Source organism: Echinops telfairi, unplaced genomic scaffold, assembly GCF_000313985.2.
Source record: "Echinops telfairi isolate 266 unplaced genomic scaffold, ASM31398v2 ScPeMD7_5592;HRSCAF=6446, whole genome shotgun sequence".
NCBI lineage: Eukaryota > Metazoa > Chordata > Mammalia > Afrosoricida > Tenrecidae > Echinops > Echinops telfairi.
Window position 1 is genome coordinate 7,482,582 of NW_022109491.1, and position 16,979 is coordinate 7,499,560.

At 56.8% G+C, this 16,979-nt stretch overlaps 1 protein-coding gene across 3 annotated transcripts in view; it reads right to left on the reverse strand.

Annotated features, from left to right (window-relative positions):
• Positions 1-6: 6 nt before the first annotated feature.
• The window catches only part of SLC9A8 (solute carrier family 9 member A8), a 63,226-nt gene continuing 46,253 nt past the window's right edge, over positions 7-16,979 (reverse strand). For 2 of the 3 annotated variants that reach the window (XM_045295147.1, XM_045295146.1), the window contains exons 10-16: positions 16,644-16,749; positions 11,099-11,215; positions 8,523-8,605; positions 5,372-5,483; positions 3,482-3,702; positions 1,792-1,938; positions 7-1,178 (exon numbers count right to left, since the gene is read on the reverse strand). In XM_045295147.1, coding sequence (XP_045151082.1) covers positions 1,071-1,178; positions 1,792-1,938; positions 3,482-3,702; positions 5,372-5,483; positions 8,523-8,605; positions 11,099-11,215; positions 16,644-16,749 — 894 coding nt within the window. In that variant the 3' untranslated portion in view covers positions 7-1,070. The remainder of the gene's footprint in view (positions 1,179-1,791; positions 1,939-3,481; positions 3,703-5,371; positions 5,484-8,522; positions 8,606-11,098; positions 11,216-16,643; positions 16,750-16,979) is intronic. The other variant, XM_045295148.1, reaches the window with a different exon arrangement.

Sequence of the window (16,979 nt, forward strand, 5' to 3'; positions counted from 1 at the left end):
GGGGTGTACCGGTGGGAGGGAGGGAGGGGCAGCAGGCATGGCCACTGTCCCAGGCCTGACCTCTGCCCAGCGCCTTGTTGAGCTGGGCTCCAGCCTGCAGATGGCTGGGCCCGACAGCAGCTAACAGGACAGAGGACGATGATGAAGGAAACCCCAATGAGTTGAGACGGTGGCGGCAGGCCAATCAATGGTGGACAGCTGAATAATCAAGAACACTTGGGCAGGGGACAATCGTGTGTGTGTGTGTGTGTGTGTGTGTGTGTGTGTGTGTGTGTGTGTGTGTGTGTAAGGGGCAGTGGTGGAGGTATGTGATGGCTGGGCACGCACTACTATGTAAACGTGCAAGAATGTGAACTGGATTAAGAGCAGCTCAGGCCTGCAGGAGTGCTGTAGCACTTGAATTTCCCTCTAGAGGGTGCTCTGACCCCACAGGCCAAGCTCTCTCCTCCAACCAGGGCTGCAGCTTCCAGTAGCTTCTAGAAAAGGCCAGTCTGGCATGCACCCTGGGTTGAGCCAGGATGAGCCTTCACAGTATTCAGAAAGGCTGCCACTTGGCAAAGCAGCCTGCCAAGTGCCGGTCCAACAGAGATGGAAAAGACACTCTGTTTACCTCCTTGGGAGTGTGAGGGGGTCGCAGTTTGGGGCCCGCCATGGTAGGGTGGGGCTGGGGGCAGAATGGGTCCCTGGCCCCTCCTGGCTTGTTCCCACAGGAAGGTGCTTGGTGGCACTGCAGAGGGACAACTCCTCTCTGCACCCCGGCACCCACACAAAAGCAGAAGGCAGCGTCTGACCTGGGACGGGGCTGCCCCAATCTGTGGGCTGCGTGCAAGGTGATGCCGAGAGCAGAGACAGACCTGACCTGGTAAGGATGGGGAGGGGGGCGCTGGCTTCAGAAGCCCCTGGCTCCACAGGCCTGGGGCCCCTTGGCCTTCCCTCATTGGCGCTGTCCCCCTGGGCAGAGGCTGCCTTCCGTGGTCCTTGCTGGCTGGCTGTCTGTCCAGGGGCAGCACACAGCCCTCTTGGGAGCAGGAGGGTGGTGGGGGGCAGCCCGTGGCCCCGGCGACCGTGGGTCAGAGCAGTTCCTGCTCATCGTCCTCGGAGCCCGATGGGCCCTGGCGTACCTCCTCGTACCACTTGTTGGTGAGGGTTTTCATCTGGATGCGTCCATGGTGGAGATCCTGGGCCAAGAGACACAATCAGGGTCTAGGGGCCAGTGCCCAGGCAGGGGGGAGGCCTGGAGAGGTGTGTGGGCGTGGTCTGAGTGAGAGTGAGAGAATGATCTAAGAGGTGCCGGGGTTGCTGAGAAGTCCAGCCTGGACGGCAGGGAGGTGTGGCCTCAGGAGCAGCTTCTAGAACCAGAAGGGCTCGGCCCCAGCTTGGCAGTGTGACCCCGGGGTCTCCCTCACCTCTCTGGGTGGCATGGGCTGTTGGGAGAATTAATGGAAGCCACTAGTGGGTGGGGAGATGGCGGCCGGGGCAGCGCCTTGCTGGGAGGGACAGCGCTGACAGTGTGCCCTGACTGCCGGCAGCTGGGGAGGCAGCATTACCCCCCTGCTTCCACCCAAGGTAGGCTAAGTGTCTGAGCTAAGCTGGCCCTAGTTCGGTCCTATCCCTGAGAGGGCCCGTCAGTCACTGCCACCCAGAGGGACAGACCACCAGGCCCCGGGCCCTGGCTAGGCTGGAGAGCCCTGGGACCCACGTCCTAGTGGGTCACCAGGAGAAGCATGCTGTGCCTCGGGAGCAGGCACCCCTTCCCCAGCACTGAACAGGGCAGTCGAGGAAAGCACCCACCTCCTGGGTGAGCCTCCGGGTGAAGAAGGGGTTCAGGTACTTCACGTCCAGCCACATGAAGCCTTTGAGGTCCTGCCGCCGGATGTAGTGTGCCTCATACTCTTCCTCCGTGAGCTCTGACAGGTGCTCCGCTTCCACAGTGTGGCCCTGAGGGAGGGCGGGGGCGGGAGGTGCCAGGCATCAGCCGCCAGTGCTCTGGCCTCTGCCTCCCCACCTCTGCTGCCCAGAGGAGGCAGTCTTCCGGCAGCCACCCCGCTCCTGAAATTGGCCCCGCCATCACCCCTGACATGCTCTGCCTGGGTGCAGACAGCAGAGTTCTGCAGGGGCTCTAGCTCGCAGCCAGGACCGGCCACTTTCCACCAGCCCTTTCACAGGGGCCGGCCTCTCAGACCCTCAGCTCAACCAGCACGGGTGCCCCCTCTGGGTGGGTGTTTGCAGATCAAGGTCCTGCAGGGATGGGAGCAGGCAGGGGTGAGATGGCTGGGGATGAAGACTGGGCCCAGGCCTCCACACCCCACCTCTCTGCCGCGAATGCAGAGTCGGCTCTGAGGCAGAGTGAATGCTTGCTGTAGTCCCTTCTGGGGGCTCTCCACTGGGGAGCGGGTGAGGTGGGCAGGGTGACTTCTGGCCTATGCCAGGCTCATCATGGAAACAGACTGTGGGGTCCACCCACAGGTCTGATTCTGTCGGTGGGGCGGGGCCCACCGCATTTCTAGCCAGTTTCCTGGCGATGCTGCTGGCCTGTGGGCCCCACTCAGCAACCACTGACATAGGACACGGCTGCTGCAGGGCTCTGCAGCCTCCTTCTGACTGCCACTGGTCAGCTCTCTGGGCCTCAGAGCTCTGGTCTGCAAAATTGGGGGATGGAGGGGCCGTGCCGGCAGCCCAGAAGACAGCTACAGTAGCCACTCTTGTTCAGAGTGACGGCCCAGCCCGACAGAGCCTCGCTCTGCCGACGGGACTGCAAGACCCACAGCAGACGACTCAGAAGCTTGGGCCTCCTGGCGGCCAGCTGACCCACCCGGAGGCTTGAGGCTCGAGCTATGGTACAGCAGGGATTGGGGGACGCTGTGTGTCTGTGCATATGCTTCTGACAGGAGGCAGATCTGCGGGGACAGGCCTGGAGGGTGAGCCGAGGGCTCTATCCAGCCACGCCTGCACTACTGGTGGGCCAGGCCGGCTGAGTGTCAGCAGTGTCTGCTGTCTGCAGGCCACGCCCCTTCCTCTCAGCCTCTCCTGGCCGAGGAGCTCTGTGCTCTCAATGATCTCGAGTGACTGAGATGCACTGTGGGAGTGTCCAGGGTGTGCAGCAGGCAGGTGAGGGCCTGGCCTAGCACGTGGGGGCTGCAAGTGGCAGGGCAGCTGGGAGAAATGGGTGGGGTGGGACAAGCCTCAACTCCTATCAGTCCCAGCTGGGCCCCGATCATGCCCTTGCCCGTCTTCAATGGAAGGCACCTCTTGGGGCCCCTAGTCACTACAGGCCTGTCCCCTCAGACCTTCTACTCCTGGGGCCTGAGGGCTCCAGGCAGGGCTGGCAGGGGAAGAGTTGGCTCTGACCACCCGAGCCCCAGCTGCAGGAGGGACGAACTGGGTGCCCACCCACGGCTTCCTTGGCTCCAGCCTTCCACCCACCTCCCCGTGGGTGTACGCACACCCTGATGCGCCTCTCTGGCCATCACCCACCCCTCACCATCTTCTCCGTCTTGCTGAGGTTGACGTCCTTCTTGTTCCTGCGGCGCGCCTTGGTGTCCTCGATGTCCACGAGGCGGATGAGTGGCATGGTGCTGCCGCCCAGCAGCAGGATGGTGAAGAGCACGATGACGATGGTGGTGGTGCCGATGAGCTGCCGCTTCTCCAGGGGCTCCAGGTCCAAGTGCAGGCTCAGCGCATAGGGAATGGCCCCCCGCAGGCCTGTGGGCACACGGGGCCCCACTGTGAGCCTGGACTCACCCAGGAGGCTCTAGGCTGGGAGAAAGGCCGGCTGCAGAGAATTGGGGCTGGCTGCAACTCACCTCAGCAAGTATGTGTGTGCTAACTAACCCCACACTCCCATGTTAGAAGGGCAGTGGGGTGGGGTGGGGTGTGTGTGTGCTAACTAACCCCACCCTCCCGTGTGAGGGGCAGTAGGGGTACGTGTGTGTGAGCAGCAGTGGTAGCAATGCTGTAGTAGACCCCATGCTGAATGCTTTACATGCATAATCGCACCCAACCTTCACAGGCGGTCTTATAAAGCAGGCATGATGATTCTCCACTTGTGTACACCTGAGGCACTGAGGCTGGGCGGATCTAGCACCCGGCCAGAGTCAAGCAGCTCACCCACGGAAGTGGGTGCCTCCCCAGGACTGACTGTGCCCTGGCAGGGAGAAGGGCTTCGGATGCACCATCAGCTCTCACTGCGCAGTGCTGCTGGGCTCGGAACAGCAGCAGGGCAGTCCCGCACCGCCCTCCTGAGTGGAGACTGTGTTGGCGTCTGTCTGGAAAGGCCAGGCAGGCCGGCCGAGGGCGTGCATGCTGCGCACCTCAGCTGAAGTCTCAGTTCAGCCTGGGGGTGGGGGTGGGGGTGGGGCAGGAGACCAGCATTCCAACCAGGAGCCCTCTCTGCTCTTCACGGAAGAAAAGCAATTTAGGAATTGGGAAATACAATTTTTTTCTTCATTGGCAAAAAAAAAAGGAAAAAATGCTTTCAAAGAGAAGATACATTGGAGACAAATTTACAGACCTGCAGCTGGAAAACAGCTTTAGAAAGTATGCTCTTATACCCCAACCCACGTGGAAATACTTTAAATTATAATATTGAAACAGACTGAAGAACTGTCGCATACTGCTCACAAGTAAAGTTACGTAAGGATGCGGGTCTCTAAGTGCCAACGATTTCAGCCATACATTCCATCCTGAAACCCCCCCACAAGCAGGCGGCCTTTAGTGTCAGAACTGCCTGACGGGTCAAATCGGCCCTCTCCAGCCTGGAGGAGGAAAGGGTCACACGCACATGGCCCCAGCTGCTCTGAGCAGTCTGACTTCGGAGCCAGTCCAGGCTACACCCTCAGACCACGGAGATGGCCAGGGCTCAAAGCAAGCCCTCTCCCTTTGGAACCCGGGGGGTCCATCTCCCTAGAAGAGGCCTGCTGGGAGGGCTACTGCCTGCAAGGCCTAGCCCAGGGCCTGCTGGATGACGGCCAAGCAGGCGATTACCCCTCACAGTGGCCCTCCATGACAGCCTAGAACTGCCCCCTGGGCGGCCATGGCTGTAAATCTTTATGGGAGCAGACAGGCTCATCCTCCTGCCTCTGCATGGCTGGTGGTGGGTTCAAACCACTGACCTCGTGGTTAGCAGCTGAGTGCTTCACCACTCTGCTACCAGGGCTTCTTTGCTGATCATGAAAGGGAAAACAAAAGTAACCAGCCCCACACAAAGCCTGCTCCTCGGGGTTTCCGAGGCGTCACATCTGGTATGGGAGCGGCTGGGGAAGGAGGGTCCTCACTGTCTGGGGTCCATGCACGCATCTGTCGTGGGAGGGCCCCTCCAGCGGTGAGTGTGGGTCTCTCCCCGGCCTGTTTGTTTGTTTGAGACGGCACTTACCACTAAACCACATGATGAACATCATCTTCGGTGTGATTTTATGGTCACGGAAGAAATTCAGGAGGTAGGAAAGAGGGAAAATGTTCACCGCTCTGCCAAACAGGACGAGCACCTGGGAACAGCAACACACCAAGCCTCAGACGGAAGCCCTTCAAGCTGCAGCCGGTAGAGGCCTGACCACAGCAGGGCGGGTTCCCAGTGCACGCGGAGGTAATACGGGCCACTTACTCCTCTGTCCTGGACAGCTGCACTTGCTGAGATGGCAGAAACACATGAAACTGCCCAACAAAAATCAGTGAGGAGGCACAAGTCAGCCTATGCTTATCTGGCTGACTGGGGCGACGCCCCTGTCAGGGACTGTGCGTCTGAAAAGAAGGCTCTGATTAATCTATAGGAAGGGACTGTGAGGTCAGGAGAGAGATACGGGGAAGCAGAGTCCGGGCGTGGTGAACAGCCACGCGACTGATCTTATCGGCAGATGAGCCAGGAAGCACAAGTCAGTCTGTGCTTCACGTCACTGGATCACCCGACGGTGCTACAGGTATCCACTGAGTGCTCTGGCGATGGCGGGGAACGAAGGCCAAGGCCAAGCGGCGCACTTTTCTCCAGAGACTAATTCACAGTCCACCTGCTTCACCCTGGGGCCAGCTCTGAAGGGACAGGCCAGGTGTTTCTGCCCCACCGGCGCCCCTCCATGCAATGGTAGACAGACGCTGCTCGCTGAGCACATGGCATATGCCCTATGGGGGCTAAAAGGCCCTCACCCCTGCCTTGCCAGTGGCTGGCCATGACCATGGCAACTAAAATAGGTGACTCTGATCAATACGTGCAACTCCTAACCCCTCCCCCGGAGGCTATGGCTCTAGTTGGGAAGCCTGTCTGCTGTCATGCTGTGGGACAGCATGAGTGTAGGGGTGTGTGCTTTAAGGCAACCACCTCTGAGACATTAGGCAGAGAGAAGGCAACAGAGCTGGGGGAAAAGAGGGCGTGCTCCAGGGAGCAGAAGCTCACAAGAGACGAGGTCTTTCCCCTAGAGCCGAGCAAGAAAAAGCCTTCAAAGGCTGGTGCCCTGGTTTCAGACGTGAGGAGGGTGTCTGTCTGAGGCACCCACTCTGGTTTCTGCGAGAGCAGCCCGAGGACGACTAAAAAAGGCTGCCCCAGCTCCGGAGGCGCCCCGGGCTTAACAAGAGAGGCTCAGGTAAGTTTCACGCAGATGATCCAAGGGGATTCTTAAGGACCATTACATTAATCCTCCTCCATTTCTCTGACAGCGATCAGTTGAGACGCATAATGTGCCCGTGCACACTCTCTGGGCATGGATGGAGTGGGCTTTGGCTGCCTGGGGAGACCAAGTGAATAAGAATCTGTGATTTTTCTGCCTGAGGATGTGCGAAGCGCTGTACAGACATCATCTTGTGAACTTCCCTCCTTAGTGCTCTCAGGAAGCTATGTATGCTTGTCCCCAGTTGATGGAGACAGACGTGAAGTTTCCTTTCAGGACGGCCCAGGCAGGAAGTGGTTCAGACCCAGAGCCCATGCAGCTGCCCGCGGAGCCAAGGGCACCTGGTGGGACGAGGAGTGGACGAGTCATTGTTGGGCTTTACTTTCCTCCCAGCCCCGGGCTGAGATGCCCCGGAACCCAAGCCCACACCCATGTTTCTGGTCTGGCCACCTGGGGCTCCTCCCACCCTGGGACCCCGCTGAAGACCATGACACTTGCTGCGAGTGGCTCATCCCGAAACCTGAGTTTAGAGGACAGACAGATAATGGGGACAACTGACAAGGAGCTGTTGGGGACTGAGAGGTCGATGTGTCCAGATTACAAGGAAACCTCTTTTTCCTCAGGATTTCTCAGCTTCTCCCTGCTTCGGTTTGCCCACACCCCCAAGGTCGGCCTCACTGTCTGTGTGAGGTCGGTGGGTGGTTGACTGAAACAACATGGTTCCTTCCAACAGCCGAGTCTGGTCACCAGGCCGTGGCCCTAAGAGCTGACTGAAGATGAATGATGATACCTCGGCAAGACAAGGTGCGCCTCTGAGCCACTGCCACCCAGGCAGTTCTGACTCCCAGCAGCCCGCCCTGCCAGCATCTTCAATCTGCAGAGGGTCTGAAGGGCAAGTAGATCCCGAGGAGCTCCAGGAGAAAGGGGAGGCAGTGAAGAGGCCGAGGGAGGAACGCAAACCAGAGGCCTACGCACACCACAATCAACAGCCATTCTGGTGGGTCTCGGGGAAATCAGATGCCCGAGAGCCCAGGGCCTCATTTATTTTCTCCCCATCCCAGTCCCCAGACACATGTTCCTCTACTGCCAATGCAACTCCTTGTCCCTTCTCAGAGGCCTACTTTCATCCTGTGTGCTCCCAGTCCACTTAGAACACTGTTTCCCAGACCTTGATCATAAGAGGCAGATATCTAGGCAGGGATTCCAGGGGGGGTCCTTCTGGCTCGACCCCCTGCTGACAATTTGCCTTTCCACCCCAGAGAGAGGGAGTCGGAAGCGACACTTTAACGAGACCCCCAGGTGGTTCGGACAGGTACGTGTGTGCGCGCATGTGTGTTCAGTTACAGTGATCATTCCGATGGGAAGGCCTGTCTCTGGGATGAGCCCCCTGGGTGAGGCTGGGGTGCAGGTAACGGCCTGCCAGTCTTCACTGTCAACACGTGCCCAAGGTCACACGGAGACGCACTGAGTGGGGCAGGGGAGGGAAGCACAGTGAAAGCGAGCCCATTATGAATTGTCCCAAAGAGTGGGAAGGAGAGATCTGTCCCACAGTTGGCGGGCTCGCGGACAGTCTTTGTCCTGTGCATGACTCTCTGATACGAGATCCCCCATGGCAGACTCTCTAACATGAGATACAGGAGGCAAGCACACAGCAAAGCGGATCCCAACATTCCAGCACACTGGAAAATTAAAAGCCAACAAAAATCCTTTTCCAGGGCTCTCCGTCCACTCAGTCCCTTCCTGCCCCCCGCCCACATTTATATGTATGTGATCCCCCCCACCCCCCCACCCCAACAAACCCAGGTTGAGCAGAAGAAGGTCCATGTATCTGTTGACTCTGAACAGGAAGCAGTTACAGAAATGTTAAGAACATGTGATTATCAACCTATAAGTAAGTAATTAAGTTAAAAAAACAAGGCAAATACTTACTATGCACCAGATAACAAAGGAAATTTCAAACTTGTGAGGGAAACTGAAAATGGACAGGCCAAGGAAGGCGAACACGCACGTTTCTGAAACAAAGAACACGGATTATGCAGACCCTGCAATTTTCTTCCCTGCCACCCGCGCCACCCCCCAAATAGGACATGAAGTTGTTAAGCAGGTAAGCATTCCGAAGGAAGGTGGAATCCGTCACAACACTTGGCTGAAGGCGACCGCCGCCAAACACTTAGCTAAGCAATGCCAGGTGCCCAGGGAAGACGGTGGTGACAGCGATCTGCCATTCAGGGCTGTTGTCAGCTTTCTTGCCAGCCCAAGTGCCTAGAGTGAGTGAAGACACACGCGTGCCAGGCTCAGAGCAGGGCTCCTGCCCAGGAGTGCCACGAATGTAACTTTCTGGAGAGGGGAACACTCCAGTTCTTGGCTCGGGCGGCAAGCCAAGGGTCTGGCGTTCCACTTTGCTGTAGGAGTCACATGTGGATTGTAAGAAGCGCACCTCGTACATCTCTGATGCCACGCTCCCTGCTCAAATGGTGGCATCCCCCAGAAAACCTAAGTAAGTAGAGAGTGGCAAAGATTTCATTTAAAAATAGGCCATCACCATAAAATGGCAAAGCGGCTGTTTTGCAGATGTCTGTCTTTTTAACGAGGAGCCACGGTGGCATTGTTAATTAGGGTCACGTGTTGGGCTGCTAACTGCAAGCAAGGTCAGCAGTCTGAAACCACCAGGTGCTCTGCGGTGGACACAGGCAGCTTTCTGTTCCCATGCAGTCACAGTCTCGGGGCCCAGGGGGCAGTTAGAGCCCGTCCCACCGGGTGCCTGGGAGTCCAATCGACTGGACAGCAGCGAGTCCTTTTAACACAAGTGCAGAAGCTGGACCACGGACTCCCGTCTCTCCTAGAGTTTGTCTCTTAGCTAAAAATGTTTCTGAGTGCTTCCCAAGGTAGCACGTTCAGAACACAGTCAGAGTGACCTTAGGAGTTCCCAGGCGGCATCTCTATTCCCTGGATAATTTACCAGTCCTCAGTGAAAGGACTTTCAGCCTGTGTCCGGTTCTGCCATCACCACCACAAGTAGCTCGAACCAATGGCAGATTCCTGATGGGGGGAATTTGGGGTCAAAGAGCAAGTTCAGAGAGATGGTACCAAGAACCTCCCCGCCTTCCCCCGACTTGGGACGGTGCCAACACACACTCTCATCTGCAGGACCCGCTGTGCACACACCCTGGCGGGAGTGGATATCGTCAAACTCTGACGGTGCCAATCTGGTGGGTAAAAAAGTTTGAAGCACCTTTTGCTTTACATTCTTTTCATGGTGAGGGCCAGAAGCCCTAGGCCTGGCCTGTTTCCTTTGTTGGTAATGGGTTTGCTGTTGTAGAGACGTCCCACAGAACGTGTCTGTGTGTAGAACCCAGTGACCACGATGACGTCTTCGGGCGGTGCACCCACCCTCCTAGCGTAAGCTGTCCCTCCCCCACTGCCCTACACCTTCCTACCTCCCAAGTGTCCTAGCCCATCTTTCCAGTTGGATGTGGCCAATTTGATCCCTGAGAGAGTTCTTCAGAGAGCACGGTGCTCAAGGCAGACTGTCTACTAGTTAAGCGAGACTTGTCTGCTTTCAGGTTCAGGTTTCAAGCTCCTCTCAGCGCGCGAGTTGGGGCACCCTCCAGCTTCTGTGGCCCCAGAAAGTCTGAAATCCGTTAGCGTGGCTTTCCGAGGGCCGTGCTCTGACAAGGTGCCCACGTGACCAGGAATGAAGAGACTGGCTTCCAGGTGTGTCTGTTGGTGAGGGGGCCACGGGCAGGCCATTCAATTCCAACACCTCAGCTTCCCTGTCTGCAGGTGGGGACGAAACCCTGGACACAACAGCAAGGAGCTAGCGCTTTAGACCCGGGGCACTGATGCCAACAGTGAGGACAGAGTCACTTTGGGACCAGCTTAAAGAGACATGTGAGGGTGGCAGCTTCACTCCCGGGTCTGAACGAAGGAATGGGTGCCTGTGCACACATGCGCACCTGCATGTCTGAGTGTGTGTGTGTGTGTGTGTGTGTGTGTGTGTGTGTGTGTATGTAGGAGGAGCGCGCGCTCAGGTAATGGGCCCTTCGAGATGCTCTTGTGAACATGGGTAGGTCCTGTGGACAGGTATGGGAAACGCTCTCACCAAGTCCTCAGAAAGTCACACGCACAATCTTGCCGCTGATAAACTCAGTCCGCTTCAGTTAACCCAACATTCCCCAGGCTTCTTTCTATCCCCCACCCATACCTTTTTTTTTTTTCTTCACCTAATTCTCAACACCACCAATTCCAAAGACTACATTTCTTGGGATTGTTACTCTACCACTCGAAAAATGCAGGCACTTCAAATGGTCCTAACTGGTAGTTCTTCCTGGCTTTGCTCTTAGAACTGTCGGCGTCTGTCTACAGCCTCAGGGGTCAGGGGTCAGGGTGAAGCGGAGCAGACAGAAGACGAGAGTGAGGATTTCAGGTGCCTGCTGGAAACGCTGGCTGGCTGACTCCTACGGGAGGCGAGGTGGGAAGGTGAGCCCGGCCGGGGCAGCACTCACCACACATGAAGGCCACACTCCGCAGGGTCTGCTGCATGAGGATCTGGGTGACCGGGGAGAGGTTGTGGTGTGTGTAGTGGGACATGACGATGCCGGAGAACAGGATGGCCATAATGCCTGGGGGGACATGGGGACCAAGAGCACAGACATGAACAGCAGGACAGCACCGTCACGAGGCACCAACTAACACCTTACACTTCTTCACTCGGGGAGCAGGTGTTTTACAAACATGGCGCAGGGACTGCGGCCTGTGGTCCTCCCAGGGCCTCCAGAGGAAGGTCCAGGGCCTCTCTCTCTGGCAGCTTCCTGGACAGCTGGGGGGCCCTGGGACGACCGACTGCCCCTCTCCAAGTCTTCCTGCGCTTCACCAGGGAGGCCGGCACAGAGGGGCGGGCTGGCCACTTGCTCTGCTGCCCTAGGTGGTGGACGGGGACAAAGGCTCCTTGGTCGGCAGCCGCCCTGTGGGATTGGAGGCCTAGGGCTGACCAGTCTTATTTCTGGTCTTTTGAGACATGCCAGAGTGTGTTTCTCACGGGCCACCTCCCAGTTCTCAATGATAGCAGCCAGCTCAAGTGCTTGGATGTCCCTGGATAGATGCACACCCCCTCTGGGTGCTGAGTTGGACCACACTCTCACTTGTGCCCCTGACCTACTAGTGCCAAGCACACACCATGACGCCCCCCCAGGCCTGTCTGGAGGTTGGGGCACCTCTCAAGTTCTAGGGGTCAAAGGAGAGAGTCAGGGGCAGTAGTGGGTCCAGAAGTCTGAGGGACAGCTCCAGGGTCTGCCCTCCATGCCCTCCCTGAGCAGAGACAACATCTCTGCCCCACAATCCACCTCCTTCCACTGCAGCTGCCATGGGATAGGCTACCGACACCACAGAAGGGTCCCCGGCACGAGATCAAAGGCCTGGGCATTTAAAAAAATATCTTGTTAGGAGGAGTTCCTGCACAATCACTCAGGCAAGCAAGGTAACAAGAGAGTCAAATGTTCAGCCTTTCGGACGGGAGGAGGGCGGGAGTGCGTCCTTGTCTCTAAAATGAACACCCACTGCCATGGAGTCCACTCTGACTCGGGCGACTCCAGAGGACGGGAGGAGTGCCCCAGGGATTTCCCAGACCAACTCTTCACGGGAACAGAAAGCCTTGTCTTTCTGTTTTGGGGTGACTGGTGGTTTCGAACTGCTGACCCATCCAGTTATCGGCCCAACCTGTAACCACTAAGCCACCTTGTAACTTCTTTTACTTTACGTGTAAACTTCTCTCTCTGAGGTCCCTTTCTAGTCTCCATGTCACGGAGGAAGCAGATGCAACCACGGCACGGTGTGCTTACCACTGCCCGCTCCACTCCCCGGGGGACCTGCCAGCCTCTTCCCAAGTTTCTGATGTCGTGCACACTCATCCGCTGTCCCCACGCGTCCTATCCTATGGCCACTGCCCATCGGCCCCGTGTTTATAAAGCAGTGTCTGCGCAGGGCCAGGATGGAGTGGGGACACAGCCGAGTCTTCTGAGCCAGGGGGCAAAGTGGCCCTCACAGCCCTTTTTATAAAAGGCTCAGCCGATACAACTCGAACAGTGATTCTGAGAAGAGCCAACACGTGCTGGGTAAGAATTCGGGAGATGATTGAGAATTTTCTGTTTTCTAAAATCGGGACATTTTCAGGGTGAAAGACAGCGTTGCTAATTTACCAAGCTAGAACGAAAGGGGCAACCTGGGCAGGTGCCCGAGGGGATGTGGTCACCCTGGCGGCAATACCAGGCACTGCTGTCCCTGCCGAGTCTTCCCCACACCAGTCCCTGTGCCCCTGCACACTAGGCTGGCACTTTCACGGGTTCTACTTTGTAACAAGGAAGTGGTTAGGTCTGTCGCCGGAGGTCCTGCAGCCAAAGAGGTGGGGCTGGGGCCCAGACCTGCATCTGTCCGGTTACACAGCCCCAGTTCATCACCACGGTGTCGCGAGCATGTGGTTTCGGGTGAGTGAGTCACAGGGAGGGGGTGCCCAGCTCCGTGGTCTGGGGAGTCACTTCCCATCAGCCTCCGGTGACCGTCAGAAGACGGGGGGCCCACAAAGGCAGGAAGAGCAAGCAAGAGCACCACGCTCTCCCATCTTTGTCCTCGTCCCTCTGGAAGCCTGCGTGCCCGTGGCGACAGGGCGGCCCTGGCCAAGAGCCCTGAAGACACAGTGTGTGCAGCGGGGGCTGTGCGCTCTGGGACGCCACCAGCAGGCACAGCCAAACAGGTACAGGACCAGCAACATGCTCTCGATGGGTCTTTACCCAGATGTAGCTTTGCCTCAGAGTTCGGAAAAACACGAGGTGACAATAGTGAGGCTAGACCAGTGACTCACAAGTAGATACGCATGTTAGCACACAACTCAGTACAGATAAGAGGGAACTAGATGGCAGCTACCGAGTGGAACTACCCTGGCGACGACCTGGTTTGGGATTAAGTCCAACAAAACCCTGAGGTTTACGGAGAGCACGCGCTCGCTTACTCACTCGCTCAGGGAGGGGAGACTAGCCAGCTGCCCTGGGCTCCCTGCAGCCGGTATCTGCCCACAGCACCCCTGGTGTGACTGAGGCGGGGAGCTGTGGGAAGGAGAAGACCCAACCCCATCATCTGAGCACCACCTGGAACTTCCACTTGGCCCACGAAGGACCCCATCCTGTCACAAGCAACGGCAAAACCGGAAGAAACGATGGAACAAGACAGTTTCCCCACACTGGCCACCAGGCAGGGCTGCCTGAAGATGCCCGACAGAAGGCTGAGGCTCAGGGAGGGGAACCAACACAGAGCTGGGCAGTCTGTCTAGCTGAGGCAGACTGAGGCGATGGATTCCAGCCGCAGGAGGCCAAGGCTGAGTTCCCCTGAACCTGTGACTACCGAGTCTGCACATGTGTGGAGTAACATTCTGAGGAAGAGCCAGTCAAAGGAAATTGGCCAAGCGATTCCCCACACTCATGCCCGGCTAGGAGAGTATGTGTCCCTCAGCCTGTGATGACCTCGCAGGACACTGGGGACAGGGAGGGTCATCAGAAGGGTACAGTCACCACGCAAGTCAGTGTAGAAGTCATGGACTACTCTGGGCATGCCCAACAAAGCTTACCAACGAGCCCTGAGAGGATTAAACAGCTTCTAAGAACAGAGACCCGAGCTCTCCAAAGGAACACAAGAAAGTCTCGTACTTAACGATCTCACACTCCCAATCCGGTCTCTTGCAGGCACAGCGCAGGGGCCAGAGGATTTCCATGCACAAAGCACCAGGCTGGCCTCCTATCTCACTTCGTACACAAAAGTTAACTTGGAATGGTGTAAGAGCAAAAACCCTAAAACCCCCAGGAGAAAACATCAGAGGAAGTCTTTGTCACCTTGGTTTGGGCGATGGGTCCCTAGAAACAGCACCACGAGCCCGAGCCACACAAGAAAAGCAGGCGCACGCTGGACGCCATCAAACGTGCAAACCCACCAACCTGTGCATCCCAGAGCATTCTTGTCAACAGTGCAAAGGGAGCCCCGACGGAGGACTCAAACAGGAGATTACTTTCCAGAACTCTGAGGCCACCACACCACAAAGCTCCAACACCGCCACTTACGATGGATGAAGCACCTGCACGGCCACTTCTCCCAGGGAGGTGCACGAAGGGCCCATAAGCCCTGGAGAAAAAGGCTCGACACCATCAGTGCTCAGGGCAACGTGAAACAAACCCCCAGGGCACAGGTGCTTCCTCCCCCGGGGTGGCCCTTATACAACAAAACGAAACACCAGCGTTGCCGAGGATGTGGAGGAACGGAGGACTGAGTATAATCTGGAGCGCTAGGGTGCTACTGCGATGGGAGCACCTGGAGTCCCCGCAGGAGAGGAGGGGCAACAAGGACAGCAGCGGTTTTTAGGAATGGGCAAGAATGTAAAGAATGCACTACATTTGATGAGAACTATGTACAAGCATCAACTATGCACCCAAGAAGCTCAACAAACCACAGACCGACTGTAACGAGAAGCTCACGGAAGCACAGCATCACGGCACTGCGGCGCCGTCAGGACAGCTGACCTTACATAGAGGAAAAGCAGCGCTGCCGGGGAGGATGCCGGGGGAATGAATGCCAAAGGGCACAGGCGCTTTGGACCAGAGTTGGCAGTTTTTACTTATCCTGTGACCTAGCTACCTCACACCTAGGTATTTACTCAAGACAATGGAAAACAAAGGCACAAATGTTCACAGCTGAATTCCGGAAATAACCCGAAGTCCATTGACTGGTGAAGGGGTGAGTGTCGTACTTTAAAAATGTCTGTAACTAGAGAGGTACATGCAAGAATGCGAGTGAGAGAAATCCGACGGACAAGGCTGTGCACTACAAGATGTCATTGATCTGGCTTTGAGGAAAGTACAAACTATAGTAACTGCACACAGATCAGCGGGGGTCAGGGCAGATGGGACGGAGATGCAGGACGGGGACAAGGGAATATTGAGGGAGAGAAAGATCTCAGTCTTGACGCTGGTGGCAGTCACATGACGTACCCGTGTCAGAAGTGCAACTTAGGATGAGTGCACTGACTATAGGTAGATTACACCTCAACCAACTTCATATCAAATCTCGTAGCAGAGATCAAAATCTTACTTGCAGCGTTGCCTCTTGCCCAGAACAAGATTCTGCCCTGTGGTGTAGTAGGTTTATGAGTCCACAAGCTAACCCCAGTCAGTGGTTTGGGCCCCCCAGCTGCTCTCCTGTAAAGGTTTTCAGTCTTGGCAACCCACAGGGGCAGTTCTACCCTGTGCTTTACAGACTCACAGGAGTCAGAACTGACTCGATGGCAGTAAGTTTGGTTTTTTGTTGTTGTTCTTCAGAGGGGAAGAGGTCAAACATGGAAGGTCAGCTCCCTGTTCAGAGCGGCTCCCTTCCTCACTCTTGGAGAAGAGTCCAAGCTCCACACACCTTGTTTCCAGGCCAATGTCCTCCCCACTCAATCAACCCTAGAAACTGTCAACTGCAGGCAGGAAGACCGAAGACCGGCCGAGCCAAGGCTTGTAAACAAGGGTGGGGTGACTGGTTGGGGTGGGGTATCCAGGAACCATGACTCTTTGAGTGTCCCCTCCTCCCCCAGCCCTTATCTGGCTACGCTTGGCTTGTCCTGTGCAAGGCCCTCAGTCCTCGGTGTGGGGCCCGGCATGCAATGGGGAGCGGCGGCACTGGAGGGCGGAGTGGGGAAGCATCTGTTCCGGTCGGAGAGAACTAGCTGCAATGCCAGTCCATCACCTGCAGCTGTGACCATGGATAACAGACTTGGTCTCCCTGAACCTCAGGCTCCTCACTAGTAAAATAAGGACCATCACAGTCCCTCCCTCCTCAGACTGATGGGTGGGGGTGGGAGTGGGAGTGTCATCAATGATAGACACTGTTTTGAGTGTCTGGACCCCACCAGGCCTGAATCCAGATGCTTCCTTAAAGAGCCAACAGAGCCCCCTAAGACTTAAGCTCTTCTGGGCTGAGTCTGCCTCCTGGGACTGAAAACACACAACCCCCACCCCTGCCGCCACTGTCACTTACCTGAGAGGGAGATTCCTTCTGCAAGCCCATATGGAAGATACGCAAAAATGATCATCATGCCAAACTCCAAGGAGGGTGTTTTCCGCAGGTCAATGTGCTTCAACACGTGAACGCCGTGGTCAAGGAGAGACTCTAGGGACAGCAGGTGAGAGACCAAGGAGGGCACAGGACTGCTGCCTTCGGGTCTCCAGGGGAAACAGTGGGGAGAGGAGGGGTCAGGACCCAAGGTGATGGCTGAAAACGTGTCATCACCAGCTCCTCTTTGTTGGGAGCCTGATGCCACTCGGCAGGGACTCTGCTCTTGAGGACATGTCACCTTCTCAGTTAGAAATGGGG